The sequence below is a fragment of the Etheostoma spectabile genome, chromosome 1 (genome assembly GCF_008692095.1).
Source record: "Etheostoma spectabile isolate EspeVRDwgs_2016 chromosome 1, UIUC_Espe_1.0, whole genome shotgun sequence".
NCBI lineage: Eukaryota > Metazoa > Chordata > Actinopteri > Perciformes > Percidae > Etheostoma > Etheostoma spectabile.
The window spans coordinates 4,938,465-4,957,092 of NC_045733.1; the positions used below are offsets into that span (position 1 = coordinate 4,938,465).

Genomic DNA, 18,628 nt, shown 5'->3' on the forward strand with positions numbered 1-18,628 from the left:
CATTGAGAGATAATGTTTGCACTGCAGGCTTATGAATCTACACAGTTTATATTACTTTCATCAATATTTAGTGTTAAAAATAAAATAATATTTAAAAAACAGGCTACATTTGTAGGCGATCTTAAGGCCCCATCCAGTGTAGTTATCAGTGTGTGATCATATAATACTAAGAAGCCATTTAAATGTCGCTCTACAGCGTAAAAGCTATACGATAGATATATTCCCTATTTCAATATAAAGAAGGGGAAAAAAACATTTCCCTGAAAAGTGAACGCACACAGATGTGCATGCTTAAGCCCACCACTGGAGTAGGAGGGAACTGGGCGGGTCTTAACATTAGGATGGCCAAGACATCCAGCTTCCAATGCGCTGATGGCAACAGATAAGTAAAAAGTGAGCTCCTCGGACGCAAGACAACACACCAACTGAAGTGGAAAACGGCTCCTGTTCTGCTCCTTATCCCATTTCGGACGCTGCCTACAAGGCGGTACGGCTTCAGACTGCTGCAGGACTGAATCAAAAGGAAGAAGTCAGAGTAAAGAAGACAGCCTCGCCTTTGGCTCGTGCGTTAAGTTTGCCTATAAGGTTACATTTTTTGCTCTTTATGTCAGCGAATCAGTATTCAATTGTGTAGTTTTTATAGTTGGAAAGGTGGAAAGCAACCTTTTTTGTTTGCTATCTCGAAGACTAAATTTAACTAATGACGGCAGAGGTCCAGCAGCCCCCAGCGCAGACTCCTGCCCAGAGCAGCCCGATGTCTGCCCCGGAGAAGCCGCACGGACAGACGGCGGTGATGGAAACCGCCTCCTCCACTACGAAAACCAAAAAGACAAACGCAGGCATCCGGAGACCAGAGAAGCCCCCATATTCATACATTGCTTTAATAGTCATGGCAATCCAGAGCTCTCCAACCAAGCGACTGACGCTCAGTGAAATATACCAATTCCTGCAGAGCCGCTTCCCGTTTTTTAGGGGCTCATACCAGGGTTGGAAGAACTCCGTGCGTCACAACTTGTCTCTGAACGAGTGCTTCATTAAGCTGCCCAAGGGCCTCGGCCGGCCAGGGAAGGGCCACTACTGGACTATCGACCCGGCTAGTGAGTTTATGTTTGAGGAAGGCTCCTTTAGAAGGAGACCCAGGGGTTTTAGGCGCAAGTGCCAGGCGCTGAAGCCCATGTACAGCATGATGAACGGCCTGGGATTCAACCATATCCCCGAGTCCTACAACTTCCAAGGGAGCGGCGGGGGCCTTTCATGCCCGCCCAACGGCTTGTCTCTGGACAGTGGGATTGGGATGATGAATGGACACTTGTCAGGTAACATGGAAGGGATGGGTCTGTCCGGGCACACCATGTCACACTTGTCGACCAACGGTGGACATTCATACATGGGAAGTTGTACAGGATCCACTGGCAGTGATTACCCCCACCACGACAATTCCGCCTCGCCTCTGCTCACCAGCGGAGGAGTCATGGAGCCTCACCCCGTCTACTCGAGCTCAGCCTCGGCGTGGGCTCCGGCCCCCTCGGCGTCGCTGAATAACGGGGCCTCCTACATAAAGCAGCAGCCTCTGTCTCCTTGTAATCCAGGGGCAAACTCGCTGCAGCCAAGCTTGCCCACACATTCACTAGACCAATCTTACCTGCACCAGAACGGGCACAGCACTACAGATTTACAAGGTAAGCTCAATGGAATTTATCCACTTCAAAAAACTGTAACATGTTTAAAACTGTATCATTTTATAAAGAAAACAAGTGGGGAGAAGTAGATCGTAGGAAGAAAGATGATGCAGGAATATTTAGAAATTCCAAACTTTTAATCTTAATTACCAGACGGTCTAAACAATAGCCTACGCATGGGTCACGGATATGGTCTTATGCCAAACGTGGGCGTAATGGAAATAACGAACAGCCTCTACCTTATTTGAATGCGTTTATTTCGCTGTCAATAAACCCATCTGATGTCTCTATTGCACAAAACGGAAGAATAATTCAATTCAAGCCAGCCCATTAAGGAAAATGATGCAACTAAAAGAAACCACGTATTTCCTCTCACGAAAATGAAAGCTTCATTACTGTCCTGCTCCAATTGAAACAGAGAACTCAAATAAAACCCAGATAACCAAGGGGTTTCAGACTCGCACCGTTCCAATTTCTGGAAGTGATAAAAAAAGAGAGTCTGCCGGGACAGTTTAGAGTCGTGCCAATCTCTGGGTAAGAAAAACAAGCCCGGTCGGGACCAGCCTGCCTTGCCTAGAGGCCCTGAGTCCTCCGGGACTGGCGTGCAAAGGGCCACTGTCAATTAGCCCTGCAAGCCCGCCTCCACTTTTTGACAATCCTAATCACGCTTGCTAAATGGACTCTGTGTCTGTGAGGAATAAAGTTAGAAAAACTAGAAACTATAGCTCTATATATGTCCTCTACAAATTAAATAGCCTTTAATGTATCTTTATTTTAAAGACAATATATAATCAATTATCTTTAAAAGGTTCGATGGGCTTCCTTTCACTAAACAAAATGGTGAAAAGATGTGTAAAAAACACCAGCATTAGGATAGATACTCCTTTTAAATTAACATTTGTTTTTTAATAAATGATAATTATATACTTTCTATTATAGCCTACTTTTATTACTAACGGATACATCAAAGTAAAATCAAGGCTATGACTGCTCTAAGAAGATATGTCTATCATCGATAATTGACAATTAAAGCCTACAGAAAGTATTTATAGCCTATAACAGTCGTAATCATGCTATTGTTTTAGATGATTTTTTCAAACATTTGTGAGAAATGGTCAAAAAGACTCATTAAACGTACTTGCGTAGTCACATATTGTCATTGTTTTTAAATCTATATTTTCAAATGCTTTTCGCAGGTATTCCTCGGTACCATTCCCAGTCTCCAAGCATGTGTGACCGGAAGGAGTTCGTCTTCTCGTTCAACGCCATGACGTCCTCAGCGATGCACTCACCGAGCAGCAGCTCGTACTACCACCACCAACAGGTCTCCTACCAGGACATCAAGCCCTGCGTTATGTGATGCCCCCACGGACAACCTGCAGACCAGAGGACGGTGTCACAGACTTGAGCCATGCAGCAGGGTGAACTGAACTGAGAACAAACGAGTAAAATAACCACTGAGAGACACAGGGGCCCGGCCCGTGGAGAGCACTCACTGCTTCAAGTAGACCGGACTACTTTTCTGTACAGTTTCACATATCGACAAAGACACGGAGACAGGCCAATCACAAAGCAACAACATAATAATATTAATAATAATAATAAAAACCAACTTTTTCATGCCATCAACATCGATCAGCGGGGTAAAGACTGGGTATACAAAACCCTGCTGCTGTCTGGTACTTAGTCCTGCAGAGCGGATGACTACCACTTCACACTTTAATGTTTATTCTTCTTGTTTTAGTAGGCCAATGTAAAAATGCACACGTCCATTTTCCCCGTCTGAAGTTTATACATACTTTTATTTACTTTGACAAATTAGACTGAGGCTCTTTTTTCTTTTTTGGACTTTCATACCAGCGTTGAATTTTTAAATGAACAATTATGGACATCACATAAACATGTCCGTATATACTATGTAAAAACGATGAAGGCACTTTTTGAATAGCCTAGCGCGTCTTTTTATTTATTCTGTAGGCCTACATATTTTAATTTCAGGCGAATTGGCCAAGGACGTATATTCTGTATTGGCAATATTTGTCAGAACGCTTATTATTTGTTTTAAAATGAAATTGAGGATATATTGTAAGCACTGTTATGTCGTCTGTGTTAGATATATGTAGACCATTACTTTCAGCACTGTATACTTATATAATGTTAGGAAAATTAGCAAGGTTCCATCAATGAGGGCCAATCTTTAGGTTATACAACAAATCATTTGTAAGAATTAAAAATATATCTGTTGGGCTGTTTAAGCCTAAATCCACCCCCAAAAATTGATTTCATCACACACCCATAATTCATGCCAATTTTCGGAGACAATACAAATATCTCACCAAAACTGTAAATCTCATGTTGGTGATCACTATTACACAATCAACCCCAAATAAGTAGTATTTAAAGAGTGGAGCAATGTCTGCTTTTTTTTTTTAAGCATCACACTATTTATACTAGGTTTCTAACACATGGCTTGCAATTAATTAATCAACTAAAAAGGTGGGTAAACTGAGTTCACATGGCTTTAAATATACTCTTTGGTGATACCGAAGAAAAAGAAATTAAAGCATAATATGCATATAAAAAGGTCCACACTAGTACTACAGTAGCGCAACAGAAAAATGTTCCAGGGATATCACAGTGTTGTCTTGTTATAATGCAGTTCATGATTGAGGCCAAAGTCGAACAGTTTAACCAACAGTCTGTTTTCATCTGGCAGGAGCAGGTCATGCCTGTTATTGTAAACTGACATTAAATGAACAAATCTGATTTTCCACCAAACAATGATTGATTATAGATTTTAAATAAATGGTTTTAAAGGACAGTTGTTTTATGCCCTCTATGTAACAAGTGTCTGCAGAAAGAAATTAAGGCGTAACAATTCAGAGGCCGAAATCTCAACCGCGTTAGCTTACAAGGTGAAAAGCTTTGGTAGGTTTAATTATTTACCTTAAAAGCATTCCCCCCCCCTCAAAGGATCGTTATGCTGAATAGTTTAGGGGTGTAAAGAGAGAAAAAGGTTCAGTGGGTTTTACATACAATATGAAGGGATGCTGTGTAGGTTTAAGCTTTGTTTCTCCTCTTAACACACTTCTTACTATTACTGAGCCAATTTACCAAAATGCTCTAAACCAATTTGTTGATTATAGAAGTTAAAAAAATAATATAGTTTGTTTTAGTGGCTAGTAGAACTGGCAATGCAATTAAAGTAATATTAATTTGGATTTGGCACAAATAAGAACATGTGGATATCTAAGGATTTGAAATGATTTTAGTTTCAGAGAACTGTGCGGTGTTGAAAATAACAGCTGTTCCTAATGTAGAAAAACACGTGGGCAGCAATCTATTTTGTGAGTATCCACACAGCTCACTCTGTAAGATCCCTCTGGTAAGTTAGAACAAGTAACTGAATTGTAACTTAAGGTTTTCATGTTAATTTTACTCTGCAAGTAATGCTCTTGAGGCGTGTGTATACACATGAATCTGTGCTTCAGGCCGTAAACAAGCGGTCTTGAAATACTTCTGTAGCTTTGAAATCTCACAGCATGACCACTGACTGAACCCCAGTAAAACGAGCATGCCATCGAGCACAGGGATAGACGGCGCAACAGCAGGGGAACAGCGCATTAACCAACTGATGACATTTGCCGAGGTTCAGTGCTCTGTCGGTGCTGAGATGGGTCTCCACAGCTGTTCCCTCACTAGGCCTGGATGACAGCTCCATAAAAAGCCTAAGGCCTGCTCTGTGCAGACAGACATGATGTGTGCTTGTGTTTCAATACAATCAAGACCTCGGTGAAAACGGGGCACGTGTCTGGCACTGCTGATTGACCCGAATAATCAGTTACCAGGTAATGTCTGTGCAGACAGGTCAACATATAACACAACAGGGCGAAAAATAGATTATTGGGTGCGAATGACTGTCTTGCATGTGTTTAATACTCTTTGTATTTCAATTTGAGTTAATATCTTGCTCTCTACTGCAGATATAGCCTGTACCAAAACAAGAAAACAATGACGTCAATCTATACAATGTGTTATCAATCAATGAAACTGGATGCATAATCCAAAGTTTGCTTCAAATAGATAAAACGATTTTAATTGTGCGTTTTGTATTTGGCTGAGCTCTCTGGTCTGAGATTGCTTAGGTTTAATTACTGCCTCTTCAGTAGAACAATCTGTGTGTGTTGAGGGGTATCAGGCTTTGTTAAAACTGGAGTACAACAGTGTAGCAGTTGGGGTTTTCAAAGTTTGAACTCCAAAATGTGCAATAAGTACAATTTCCTAAATGTGGCAAAAACAGTGTTAAGACATATCACCGTTCACATATTTGTCAAAATCAAAGTAAGATATTGCAGTTTATTAAAGCAAAAAGAGACTAAGCTGGAACCAGTACAGTCAAATGCTTTAGCAAATTTTGTTATAACATGTTACAAACCAACATTAACACTAGAACAGAATCTCTTAACTGTTAAAGGGTGAGGCTGGCATCATACTCAAACTGGCTTAACCAAACACAATGCCATCAGTATGTCATTTCTATTAACAAAAAAAAAAGGAGGTACAAATACCACTATTTCCAAAATATCCTGGAAAAAAAGCAATTAGAAATCAAAAAGCATAGCTCCAACGAGGCAACAGACATCTAAATTTGTTTTAAAATAAAATAGGTTTAGAGGTTTTTAAATTCCTCTCCATCTAGTCAAAATACACTTTTAGAGAATATCTAAATCCTGGGTTATGTTTAAGGATGAACTATGTACATTTTCAACGAAGTTTAAATCGCCACAACTAAAATTTGGCTATTGCTATAGTATGTAATCAAAATGGCATAACAATATACTAATATGTTAACATCTTCTAAATTTGGTTGCAACTGCACACTGAAGAACAACGCCATTATGTCATTCAAATGTTACATATTTTGTGAATACTGGATGACACTTGGAGAGGTGGTTAAAAAAAAGAAAATCTGTGTAGTCAAACACTGATGAGGTTTACATGGATATATAAATGGTAGACCAATGTATTTTTTAATTTTCCTAGTTGGCCTAATGGCTCAGGATTGTATAATTGACCACACTGCAGGCGCTATCCGTAACAAAAGTGACCACATTCTTCTTTGGCCTATGGCCTTAGTTTAATGGTTTAAAAAAAAAAAAAACAAGCAGACAAAATGTGTCTCCCTCTTGGAGAAGGTAATACTGATGACTGGTTGTGGAAATAAAACGTACCGAATACTTCACAATTTACTCTACACTTTAACAAATAGACTGTGGATCGAGTCTATGGTTTAAAAAAGGAAAAAAACGTAGTTTATCTCTAAGAACTACTCTACAAAGCACCTTCAAGGACTGAAGGGACACACAGACCAGGAGGTGCGTGTGAAAAACAAGGCACATAGGTATATGGTTAAGTAGTGTGAAATGGCATCCACAAAATACCTTTCTAGTGAAATGCTTTTTGATTAAAGAATTGCATATTCTGTTAAACTCATTAGCTTTATCAGTCAATTTAGATGTCTAAGGTTCAAATAACTTATGTCCTCTTGTAAGAAATCCAAAACATAAAAAAAACTAAATTCTTCTTAAGGCATTTAAGGTTGCTCCACATTGAATACTTGACTTGGCTGAGTATTGCTTATTGCTATTACTGCTCAGTCTTTTCATTGGTGTCACTCTCAGTATCTGGTGGTGCAGTTTTAGATTTCGGAGCAGTTGGTCTCGGTCTCCGATTGGACTGTCCGGACCTCTTTCCTCCGCGCTGGCTCTTGGCCATCTCAGCCTGCAGACTGTGACCATTCAGACTGAGATCCTGCAGAGCCTCCAGGGCCTGCTCTGCAGCCTGGGGGTCACTGTAGTCCAGGAAGGCCCTGTGTTGAGCTCCCTGCCAGGTGAGCCTTAGTGGGGTGGCCTCCCTCTCTCTGAGGGCAGTTTTCAGCTCACTAACACGCAGCCCAGCAGGGATTCCCCCAAGGTAAACTGTGGTCACACTCAGAGGGAGCTTACGTTGAGACAGGACTTCACCTCCACCTTCCTCTGGGCCCTTCCCCTTTAGGTTCTCTCCTCTATTCCCCTTTCCTCTCTCATTACCTCCCCCACCATCTCCTCTGCTTTCTTTCCTCACTCTAGTTGGGCGCCACTGTCTAGCTTTCTGTTCTGACTCTATTTTCTCCGGTTTGGATTCTCCCTCATCATCCTGCTGTATGTTCTGCCTTGGCCTCCGTCTGGTTTGCCTTTTGGTTTGACTGGTCTGACGACTCTGAGCTGGTGCAACAGGCGCCACCCCAAGTGTTACATCCTTTCCAGCCTCTTCCTCCAAAGCACGCAGCTTCTTCAGGACAGGGATCTTCTCCAGCTTTTCTGTGTCCAGCTGAAGACATAAAAACTGGCTCAGTAAGGCTGAATAAGGAAAGTGTCCCACACACACACACACCAAACAAGTAGCCCTCTGAGCTATTGCACTATACCTATGGATGAGTTAAATAAAGCAAAAGTTGACAAATTATGCTATGGAAACTATCTACATAGCAGCAGGACTCTTCCCTTCCCAAGCAGGTAAAAATACAGACTGTTCTCTTGATTTGTTGGACCTGTAAGTGTCTTGGCAGCCTTTGATACAGACCAGTCCTGTAAAGGATATACGGGCCATTGTTTTTACACTGGCCTGTTTGACCTGTCGTTCCCCTGCCCTTGCAGAGCCAAGCTGGCTGGGCAGAGGAGCCTTTGATGATCAAACATGGCCTTCCTGCCAGTGAGGTCACTGGGTCCTGTTTACTTACATGTGTATTAAGGAGCCCAGAGGTTACACACAAACTCTCCACACATTAGGAAGAACGCCCCCATCATGTCTAATTAAAGAAATTATCAGGTCTCTCTGCCAGCATCAGTGAAATTTAAATAGACAGAAGATAAAGTGCAATTTGAAAATTACACTCAAATTTTTCAGTCTTTTGTGTTTATAAGTTGCGATGTGTCTAAGAGTATATACTGTATATGCATTGCATTTAAAACTAAAATGCTAACCAATTTATTAATAGACGAACAGAAAGAAATAAAAATAATGTGATATTAGAACAGAGAAATGAAATGCATACAGAAGCACAATAAATATGGGAGTCCTCTGATGAAGGGTATGTCATTGCACGTCCATTAGAGGGCAGTGTCACCAAGCAAAGAGGCTAAATATTTTGTTAGGGGCTAAGACAAAGCATCTCTGTTCAATAAGCTTTTATCTGTTCCAGTTAGAGTCACAAAGATGTGTAGGTACCTTTCATTTTAAACGGTCAATGCAAAATTGTTAATTACGATTGATTTTCTCATTAAAAATGTTTAAATGCACGACACCGCATAATGTCCAATAGAAGAATTATATTTAGTTTTTTTAAAGTGCTTAAAATGCAATACAACAGGTTCGGATTCTGTTTCTGTCTGATTATAAAATTTTACATTTCATCAACTGGTTAAACCATCACATCAAACAAACAAACATTATTCAAGTATATTATCACCTACGTAGGCCACAATGGCTCCATATTATTTCTCATTAAATGATTTGTAAGATTGATCCATTCTAAGAATTGAATCACTGATGGTTGCTTTTAATAAGATATTGGAATGGTTGTAGTGTTTTTATTTATTTTTTAAATCCTTTTTCATGATATATATTTTTTTCAAACATGAAAAGCAATTAAACCTAAAAGCCTGACATACAATATGCATGTATTGGGGACTTACGGTAGCACTAGACACAGTTCATTTAATTCACCTTTGTCCAGATGATTCCCTGTGGTTTGGGGATCTGGCAATCAGTTTTAATGACTCGGGTGGGTGTGAGGATGTAGTCCACAGTCAGGTCATGACTTTCTTTTAACTCCTCTGGAATGTCCATCACCTGAAAGCACGCATATCTTAATTAGCACCCAAACAACAGGTCAGTTATCTTGTGTTTGAACAGACCTTTTATTTAAAAAAAAAAAAAAATCACAATTTTATGAAGTGAGAGAAGGAAATTTGTTTAAAATCACGTTTTCAAGAGTGTTGCTAGATACAACTTCTGACATAAGTACTGGTACTCAGTGGTGTAAATTAAAAGACATTCACAATTTGGGTCAGGCATTTGCTATTCTAGACATTTTACACACTACAATGCAAACTGATGAATTGAAAAACTATATACAATGATGAATGGGGGTGTGGGGGTCCTCCCCCCGGAAGCATTAAACACTTAATTTCCTGCATTGTGGTGATTTGTTTCTGCATCAGTTTATGATGGATTGTCTATTTACTGTATGTAAAGGAAACACCAGGTGGCAATTCAAAATGGAATATAAACCAGTAAGGCTCTCAAACATTATGTATTGTTTTCAAATATGTATTCTCCTTTTAATCATCTTTTCTTATTTAATGTTATCCCTGCTGACGCAACACTCAAACACACACACAATATACTATTTCCTTGTGTAGTGTCTTTGTTTGAGGAAGTAATCTTTTTTTTTTTTTTTTTTTTTTAAATGGGCATGTTGCACCTGTTCATGTCAATTATACAATTTATAACCACACATTTTTATAGCTTATATGCATTTCAGAAATACTTCTGCAAAATGTGCACATTCAAAAACAAACTTATCCCATCCGTGTTCTCAGAAATTTGGAGAATAGTATGGAAACATTATCTGAGAAGCTATATTTAAAAAAAAAGAAAAAAAAGTATATACACCTTTCTTACAATCTAGTAATTGCTCTGCTGATATCTCATTCAGACCGCCGGCCTGACAGACACAGAGCCCTGTTTCGGACTTTGGATGAGAAAGTTTAACAAAGCGGCTGTGTGCTGCTCTTCTTAAAAAGGTGGTGGAAAACTGAAGCTATGGTAAAAATACATGGAGCGACACGTCTGCCGCAGCAGAGTGTGTTCTTTATAATCAACTGAAGCCGCTACACTGACCACAGAAGCCGCGCTGCTCACCTCTATTTTAACAGAGACAGTGGACGGAGAGGTCTGCTTCAGAGCTCTTTGTGAGTGTGCCTGAACACGACGAGAAGACGGGTGGGCAGTGGGCCACTTTGGAGGCGGGCTCTAGGCTGCGCACCCAATCAGAAGTTAGAAACAGTACTGGTATTTTCTGTGCTATTTCTTCCATTGGTTGAACACATTCTTAACTTTTGATTGGGTGGGCAAGACGCACATTTGGGTGGGCTGAGCCCACCCCCGGCCCCTAGCTACCGCCGGCCTTGATTTCACCTGTACTGGACAAGATAAAGAATATAATAAAAGTTCCATGACACAACATGTTCAGAACTCTGATAAAAAAGTAAACTAACCTGGCAGTCATGGACAACAGTAACAACCACAGTAGACTCATCGACAGCTCCCATTAAGGCCATCATGCCATACTCCAAGTCAGCAAAGCCCTCTCCTTTTCCAATTCGCAAGCCTGTAGGAGAAGACAGGAGAAACTTTAAAAAAGAAAGAAAAAAAAAAAGAAAAATGTGATACAAAGAATTACAGTCTACATTAATCTCCAATGTAGCAATTTCTTGGTTGGACTATATATATATATATATATATATATATATATATACATACATACACACACAGCACCTGCACCACATTAATTTTTTCCCCCAAAACTGAATTACATGTTAAGGGCAGCTGTAATGATTTCAATTCATAAAAATAACAGCCCTGCCAACCTTGAACAAATTTATTGAGTGGCTCAGCAGCAGACTCAACGTCATGGATTTCATAGAAACCGGCAAATGAAAGATGCAACAAAATGCATACCTTGAGTGCAGCAAATCGTACAAGCGTAATGTACTTAAAGGTCAAAATACGTGCAGCGTACAAAAAATGCGTACATGTTGGCAGGTCTGAAATAACTAGACTGATGGGAGCATGGATGAGCCCTGTGCAACAAACGCTTAATGAGAACCATGTGGAGTGGTACACTTAGAGACATTTGGAAGTACATGCATTATGATAAACATGTCAGTTTCACAGCAGCACTGCATCACTTATCTCAGGCATTTTGAAAATGAGGATTGAGATGTAGTGTGCGTGATGGGACAATTTACATTGAGGACAGAGCACAACAGAACCCACAAGGAGCAAAATGGATCTGATTATGCTCATCTGCAACCATTCTCATTTCTGTTCTTCACATCTCCCTGACAGGGTGTCCTGATGCCTCAAGTGAGCTAGAAAGACAAACTGATCACATCGTAATATTTAATGTCTTAAGGTCCTTTCAGTCTCCTGTCATTCTCAGCAGTGTAGTAAACAACCATTATAGGATATAATTTAACATCCTCAAGGTACAGGGTTAGCAGAGTCAGTATCTAATAACAGACCTACTCTTTGATCACAGTCAAAACACACACACAATATATATTATATATATATATATACACACACACACTTTTTATAAATGACTTGGTTCTCATTTAATTTTACGAGCCGAATGCATCATACATTTCTAACTTCTGCTTTCTTCTGTGAGTTTTAAACAGACTGTATAAAATAGGTTTTAAAGTGCTCCCAAGTGCTGCAATGCTCTACCTTCTCTTCATTGAAGCCTCTATGGTTACAAGTTTGTGGTGATGCGCAATTTTCTTTTTTAAATCTATGGTTAAAATTAGAGTAAATATCCATAATTTTCTTCTTTGTCAATGTCTTTCATAGAGAAAATAACACTAGCTTTTCGACCGTGACATTAGGATTTATTTGATTAGGACAATGCACATTAATTAATAACATTTCTGTAAATGCGCCAGTTTTGCCCAATCGGCTAATTTTCAACTGTAGTTAGCTAGCATGCATGTCTTTATGGAAGAAACCAGAGTACCCGGAGGAAACCCATGAAAACATGAGAACATGCCAATGCCGCACAGAAAGGCCCAGAATGACCTGGATTCGAACCCACTCGGTTGTTAGCACTTCTGCTTCACAGAAGTGCAAAAGAGATTTGAAAGTAGCTTACATTTGAGAAATGAATCCAAGGAGGCTAACCTAGCTTACCATAACAAGGTAAAGGAGAACTCCAAGCCCCTTTTCCCCGAAACAGAAGCTAACCCCGGTAACGTTACGGGCATAGGGCCAGCAGCATGACGGAGACAACCACAGGACAGAGAACACTGGAGGCGGGCCTTCACCGACAACCCGATAGCTGGTTAGTAAATACGCAGGAACACCAAAAGTGGGAAGAAGAGTGGGTTAATATGTGGATTAATACTGGGATGTCTACACAACTTTGTGAGTTGATTCACTTCAAAAAGTTCGCCACTTTACCCAAACCAAAGTTTAAACACCTGTTGATGTCTGTCTTATTTAGTCTGTTGGCTATTTAGGTTTTTCTCGTGGAACACGTCAAAACACATTCTGCTACCGTTTACATATCTGTGCTCATCATATGTACTGTACATTGTTTGTACTGGTGTTATTGTTGAATACATATTCCTAAAATTGTGTGATGTTTTTGTTGAGTTCTTAATACTTTTTCTGACCTTTTCAAATCCCAACAAATAAAACTAAACTTAACATTTCAGTTCATCCAAAAATTTAAAATAAACTAGCAAACCTCTTTTTAAACTTAATTAAAACTTAACAGAATTTGAAAACAAGTCAGAACAAAATAAAAACTAATGAAAAATGCAAAACTATAATAACCTTGATTTGGTTATTTGTTTTGTCATGGTCAAAAAAACTTGTGGTAGAGAATTGTGATATCAATTCCGAGCACACAAATAAAAAAAACATTTATATAAATCCATATACATTAGGCATGTGTTTACACTGATTGGGCATTTGTTAGTGAGGTACATTTGCAAGTTCTTTAGGCTCCCGGTATTTAATTGAATTGGTATGGTGAGGAGGTTCATTGTTGGGTCACCTTTCGCTGACACCGCCACAGAGCCGACCACCACCAGGTCTACCTTCACCTTTGCATCCAGGTCAACAGGCACACTGAAGTCTTTCACACCCTGAAAGAAGAGGTTCAGAAGACAGGCAGAGAAGATAAAATAGGAATAGGTTAATGAATCATAATAAGATTCGGTGTTAGAATGTAGTTGACAAATATGTAAAATCTGAAATTTGAAACCTGAGAGGAAGAACATATGCGTAGCTGTTCTTTGTTGGCCCCCTGGGGAGGAGTGATATTATTGAAAAGGCCGGTACGAAGACGAGGAGTTGGGACCAATAACTTTTTCTGCGCCTGAGAAAGATTATCCCAAAAATTAGCAAACAGACATTTACAGTTGGGTAATGATAAGCAGATTAATACTAGATGTTTTTTTTTTTGGGGGGGAGGGGGGGGGGGAATAACAAGTATGTACAAAATGAGGCACTCTGGTTATTTGTGTGTGTTTCCACAGTGAAGTGCTACCTCTAGCACTGCCAGCCGGGCACCTTCCAGAGGTTTATCAGGATCCACCTTCACTTCTGTGGCCTGGGTGAACACCTGCAGTTCAGACACCTTGGCACAGGCTGTGAAAGCACCCTGGTTGAGAGGAGAGTACAAGCTGACAGCAGTTGTTTTTTTTCAGAGTCAACTTACTTCCAGAGTGACAAAGCGCATCTGCAGCTGGGGTCTGTCTGGGTTTACTTTGACTGTCTGGCTGGACTTAAACTCCCACAGGTCTGAAATCCTGTCACATGCTTGAAGTGCACCCTGGTCAGTAAGTACACAGTACAAGTAAATACACAAAAGAGCATTGATGCAGACAGGACACCAATAATCATTCAAAATTCAAGAATGTCAGTCAAGGACTGTTGTGCAAACCTTATACCTTGGTGTCATTATTGTAGCATTGATTTTACCTATACAGGCATTTACTTCCTTTTAAAAGAGTCCATATGATCTCATTTTCAGATTCATACTTCTATTTCGAGTTTCTACTAGATCATGTTTACATACTTTAGTTTTTAAAAAACACATTTTCCTCATACTGTCATTCTGAATATACCAGTATTCCCACTGTCTGAAACACCAGTCTCTTTAAGCCTTCCCCCCCCCCCCCAAAAAAAAAAAGAAAGGTCAGTCTGCTCCAATTGGTCAGCGTTTCCATGTCTTCTATCGGCCTCTCACCGCAATGAAAGCAGAGAGACTCACAGAACGCAGATGTGGATAAGTATAGTATAGTTGTGACATCACTACCGTACAGAAATCCTGACGGCTCTCTTAAAGCCACCATTTCTGAATACGGCCTGTGTACATTTATCTGTGTATTGAGCATTTTGATACTTTCACAGTATTTATACATCATCCTGATCTGCTTTACAATAAAAATACATTATCTACAATTAATTAGAACGTTTATTTACTTTCACAAGATATGGAACATAACAGTGCCTTGTGTTGATTTCCATGCCTGTTCAGTAAACAATTACTTTTTTCAAGAATAGCGTTTGCTTTAATAATGAAACTGAGCTTTATATTTATTACTATTTAGCTTAATGGTCTAGAAGTGATTGATCACAATAGCGCTTACTATGTAATTGCATAACCTATTGTTTTTGTCGTATTATAAATTAGCTGAGAGGAGAGAGAGAGAGACCCCTCTTTTAGCCTTACTGAGCCAGATTTGTGTCTTCTATGTGTTAAATATCTGTTTAATTTGTGTTTGGACTCATATTTGTAATACATACTACCACGGAATGTACTGTCCTGTGAGCACGTGCCACCCATACAAAATACCGTTAAGTATGAAAAAAAGGCAGATACCTTTGTAACAATGTAGACAGTAATGCCACTATATATTTGAGTTAACAGTTTAGTTGTATTCATGTTTGTCATGACTAGTTTCATAGCAACACGGTAAATTAAATTGCGTTAACCTACCTTGAAATTTGGGATTCTGTTGTGAACAGGCCTGGGGAAATTGGCCAGATTATTTTCTTCAATGTAGTCCCAAACTTTCTCACGAATGTCCCATTTCGTCGCTTCTGGAAGAGAAAATGACACATGCTTTTATGAGCGAGTCAAATTTAAGTAGACTCTAGCATTAACGTTAGCCAAACATTTACTATGGCTACATTAGCATACGTTGGCGTTTATTTATGGTCACAAAAGTCACTAACATGTAATCGGATTAACTTCTATAACATGTTCTATTGTGTTATTTCGAGATATAAATTAGTCTCTGCTACAACGGATCAGGATTTATAGCAACCTCGCCAAATAGCTAGCTAGCTAGCTAGCTAGCTAAGCAAGACGACGCAGCATTAGCCAAACATGTACAAATGCTATACATTAGCATGAATCGACATTCATTTTTAACGACATGAGAAACACCACAAACATTCAACCTACCCGGATTTATTTCTATAACAGGCTCCATCGTGGGTTTTGGTGATACAAGATAGTCTCTGCTACAACACTCGGTTACACTACACGTAGAAAAGCCTTACACGTGAGGTCGGTAACACAACACTGATAGAACAGCTGCTTGTCAGTGCTTAATGGTGCTACGGCGGTACAGAAAGGTCAATTTCAACGTTTTAACTAATCGCGAAACCAAACGCGTCGAGGCCTACCTGTCAGGGAACCATACGTAGAACAAATTTAACAAAGCACAAGCTATATTACAGCACCGTTTTGAAATACCTGTTCTCACACCAGCAGCCGTTATCCTGTAACGTTACGCTTTCCACATGTTTAATGATTTTGTACAGTAGTTAGGGTAGCCAGTATTTCATATCCTGTGGGACATGACTGCGATAATCTCCCAGCTCTCTCCCAGCCAATCATTTCTGTTGTTGTTACCAGAGCTGTTGAGTAAGAGCCCTGTTTTATGTAAGACATTGCGACACGTGTAAGTTTTCTAGGCACTTTTCTAAGTGCTTTAATAAACCTGTAATGTCATAGACAGTAGAAAAAATAAAATGTGAGAACTTTACTCGTCTCCGACTGAGTGGAACATTGTGTGCGTGTATCTAGGCCTACTGTGAATAAATGGATCGCCGAATCCAAAATGATAAAGCTCACTGGACATTTTTTTTTTTTAGCCCAGAACTGCGTCCTAAACGAGTTAGACTAAAGATACGACTGCATTATTTTGTGGTGTGTTTGGCCTTCTGCATGACTCTTGTGCGAATATGAGCTGTACGAACTGCAATTTCTGTAAACGTGTGTTTCGTGCTATGAAAAAAAGTCACATAAAATGGGATTTAAAGGAGTAAAATAATATAGAAGCCAAAAAAAAAAAGAAAAACAGATTAAATTTAGGGCTTCTCAAGTGTAGGCTAGCAATATTCAAACATATAGGCCTACTCATAAAAATATGATGTATTGCTAAACCTAAAGCTAGTATTTCTCAAATAAAATACAACTGTTAGAATGAGTCGTTGCATCGTGATCTACTAGCATGTTTTACTCTACTCTTCTACTCTTTCTACTGTTCTTCTAGATCTAGCAGATGTGTGTGTGTGTGTGTGTATCAAATGGACTTGTAGTAGAACAGAGATGATATAGGTGGAAGAAGAGGATGGGCAGCGTCCCTGGTGAGGAAGGGACCAGTTCATCATATAGAATATAAAAAACAGGATGGGGTTGTGGTTAAATGTGGGTCTTGCATGGCTGCAGGTAGTTTTGATTGACACTCTAATTGTCAATTACTAACTGTTGTCAGTCCTTTGTTGTCCTTGTAGGGGGAATGACCAGAAAAAAAGGTTTTATTTGTAAATATATGTGCAGAAAAACCACCTCATCCTAGAAGTTGAGGTAATTGGCCTGGAGCTGACATCATGTAGTAAAGTGAAGATGGATGATCAGCATGACTGCTGACAAACCGAGAAATCTAAAATCAGAAAGGGCTTTATTGCCAAGAAGCTTTAAAAATCCCTGAAGGTAAGATATGGTTCACATGTCTCCAACAACAAATCCACCAGCGATTAATGTTTTGCAGAAAATCATTTGTGTACAATAAGATAAGTTACAGATGTATCGTTGCATTTCACTTTGGATGTATCGTGAGCTAAACCAGATTAAGAGCATTAAAAGTTTGTTCAGTCCTGCTTTATTTTGGTACCAGTGGTTGCACAGTCAGTCAATATTTTGTCTACTGTGCAAGGACTGTTATTGTTTTTCCATTTGATCATGCTGACTGGCAGGGTGTTCCACAAAAATCTGTGACACTTCAGTCTTCCTATGGTCCTTTCAATGTGGATTCTCACTCGTGACATCTTTCTAGAGTGTGTGATTTCTAATCCTGTCAGTTGTTTTCTTCTCTTTGTAAATGCTGGTACGTGGAGACGGACACATTTGGTATTCAGGAAAATTGAAGCCTCAATTAGTCATTACATGGTCTCCTTGTTCAAGAAAGTCAATCAACCCAGAATTCTTTGTTATAACCTTGTCACTAACACTCCCCTGTAGACTATTGCTAAAAATGTAATAACCCCTGTTGGACTAATGCCAATTAGGAACTTCACAGTATTATGCGACTTGTAGTGGGAGTAGGTGATTGCTTGTGTTTGCAAATTAGTTGGCCTTTCAATGAACACTTCACTACAGTCTATTTTACATCTAACGTGTTGGAAAGCTGTAGTGGGTAGATTCCTTCTGATATCTTTTCTGGAAGGCCACTGGCATTGGAACGCTATAGCCATCACCTCGAGCCATCTTGGAATAAGACAGTTCCACAACTCACTCTGAAGCAAAAAGCTAGGTCTTGATGGTTAAGCTTCATCAGGACCACAAGAAGCTGCTCAGGAAGGGTAAGTATGTTTGATGATGCATTCCATTTTGGTGTCAGGTAAATGAGAAGGGTGAAAAACACAGAGGCAGATGGTAAAATGGTGCTTTTCATCATTTAAAATAAAAACGGACATGCAGACAGACATAAAATCTTGTAGGTGTTTTCTTGAGATTCCAGTTTCTTCTCCAGTAAAGCAAGTATTCTCTTCAATTCAATGGTTTCATTTTGTAGCTGGTCAATGTCTGCCATTGACAG

General features: G+C 39.6%; 2 protein-coding genes across 2 annotated transcripts; one reads left to right on the forward strand and one right to left on the reverse strand.

Moving 5' to 3' along the window:
• The first annotated feature begins 363 nt into the window (after positions 1 to 363).
• Positions 364 to 4,258, forward strand: foxf1 (forkhead box F1). Its single transcript, XM_032535175.1, has 2 exons — positions 364 to 1,679; positions 2,876 to 4,258. The coding sequence occupies exons 1-2, from the start codon at positions 701 to 703 to the stop codon at positions 3,037 to 3,039; spliced, it is 1,143 nt and encodes a 380-aa protein (XP_032391066.1). The 5' UTR covers positions 364 to 700; the 3' UTR covers positions 3,040 to 4,258.
• Positions 4,259 to 6,015: 1,757 nt separating this feature from the next.
• Positions 6,016 to 16,258, reverse strand: mthfsd (methenyltetrahydrofolate synthetase domain containing). Its single transcript, XM_032534069.1, has 8 exons — positions 15,988 to 16,258; positions 15,517 to 15,620; positions 14,062 to 14,175; positions 13,777 to 13,890; positions 13,567 to 13,657; positions 11,000 to 11,112; positions 9,444 to 9,569; positions 6,016 to 8,048 (listed from the first exon to the last, which is right to left on the reverse strand). Exons 1-8 carry the CDS (start codon positions 16,013 to 16,015, stop codon positions 7,326 to 7,328), a joined length of 1,413 nt encoding a protein of 470 aa, XP_032389960.1. The 5' UTR covers positions 16,016 to 16,258; the 3' UTR covers positions 6,016 to 7,325.
• Between the last annotated feature and the right edge of the window lie 2,370 nt (positions 16,259 to 18,628).

Bases quoted from the DNA above. Each gene is read 5' to 3' on its own strand.
- foxf1 (XM_032535175.1), top strand. From the start codon at position 701: ATGACGGCAGAGGTCCAGCAGCCCCCAGCGCAGACTCCTGCCCAGAGC. The intron at 1,680-2,875 runs GTAAGCTCAATG...TGCTTTTCGCAG, and splicing joins CAGCACTACAGATTTACAAG to GTATTCCTCGGTACCATTCC.
- mthfsd (XM_032534069.1), bottom strand. From the start codon at position 16,015: ATGGAGCCTGTTATAGAAATAAATCCGG. The intron at 11,113-13,566 runs GTGACCCAACAA...CTTCTCCTACAG, and splicing joins TGTGGCGGTGTCAGCGAAAG to GCTTGCGAATTGGAAAAGGA. The intron at 8,049-9,443 runs GTGAATTAAATG...TTATGTCTTCAG, and splicing joins AGGGAATCATCTGGACAAAG to CTGGACACAGAAAAGCTGGA.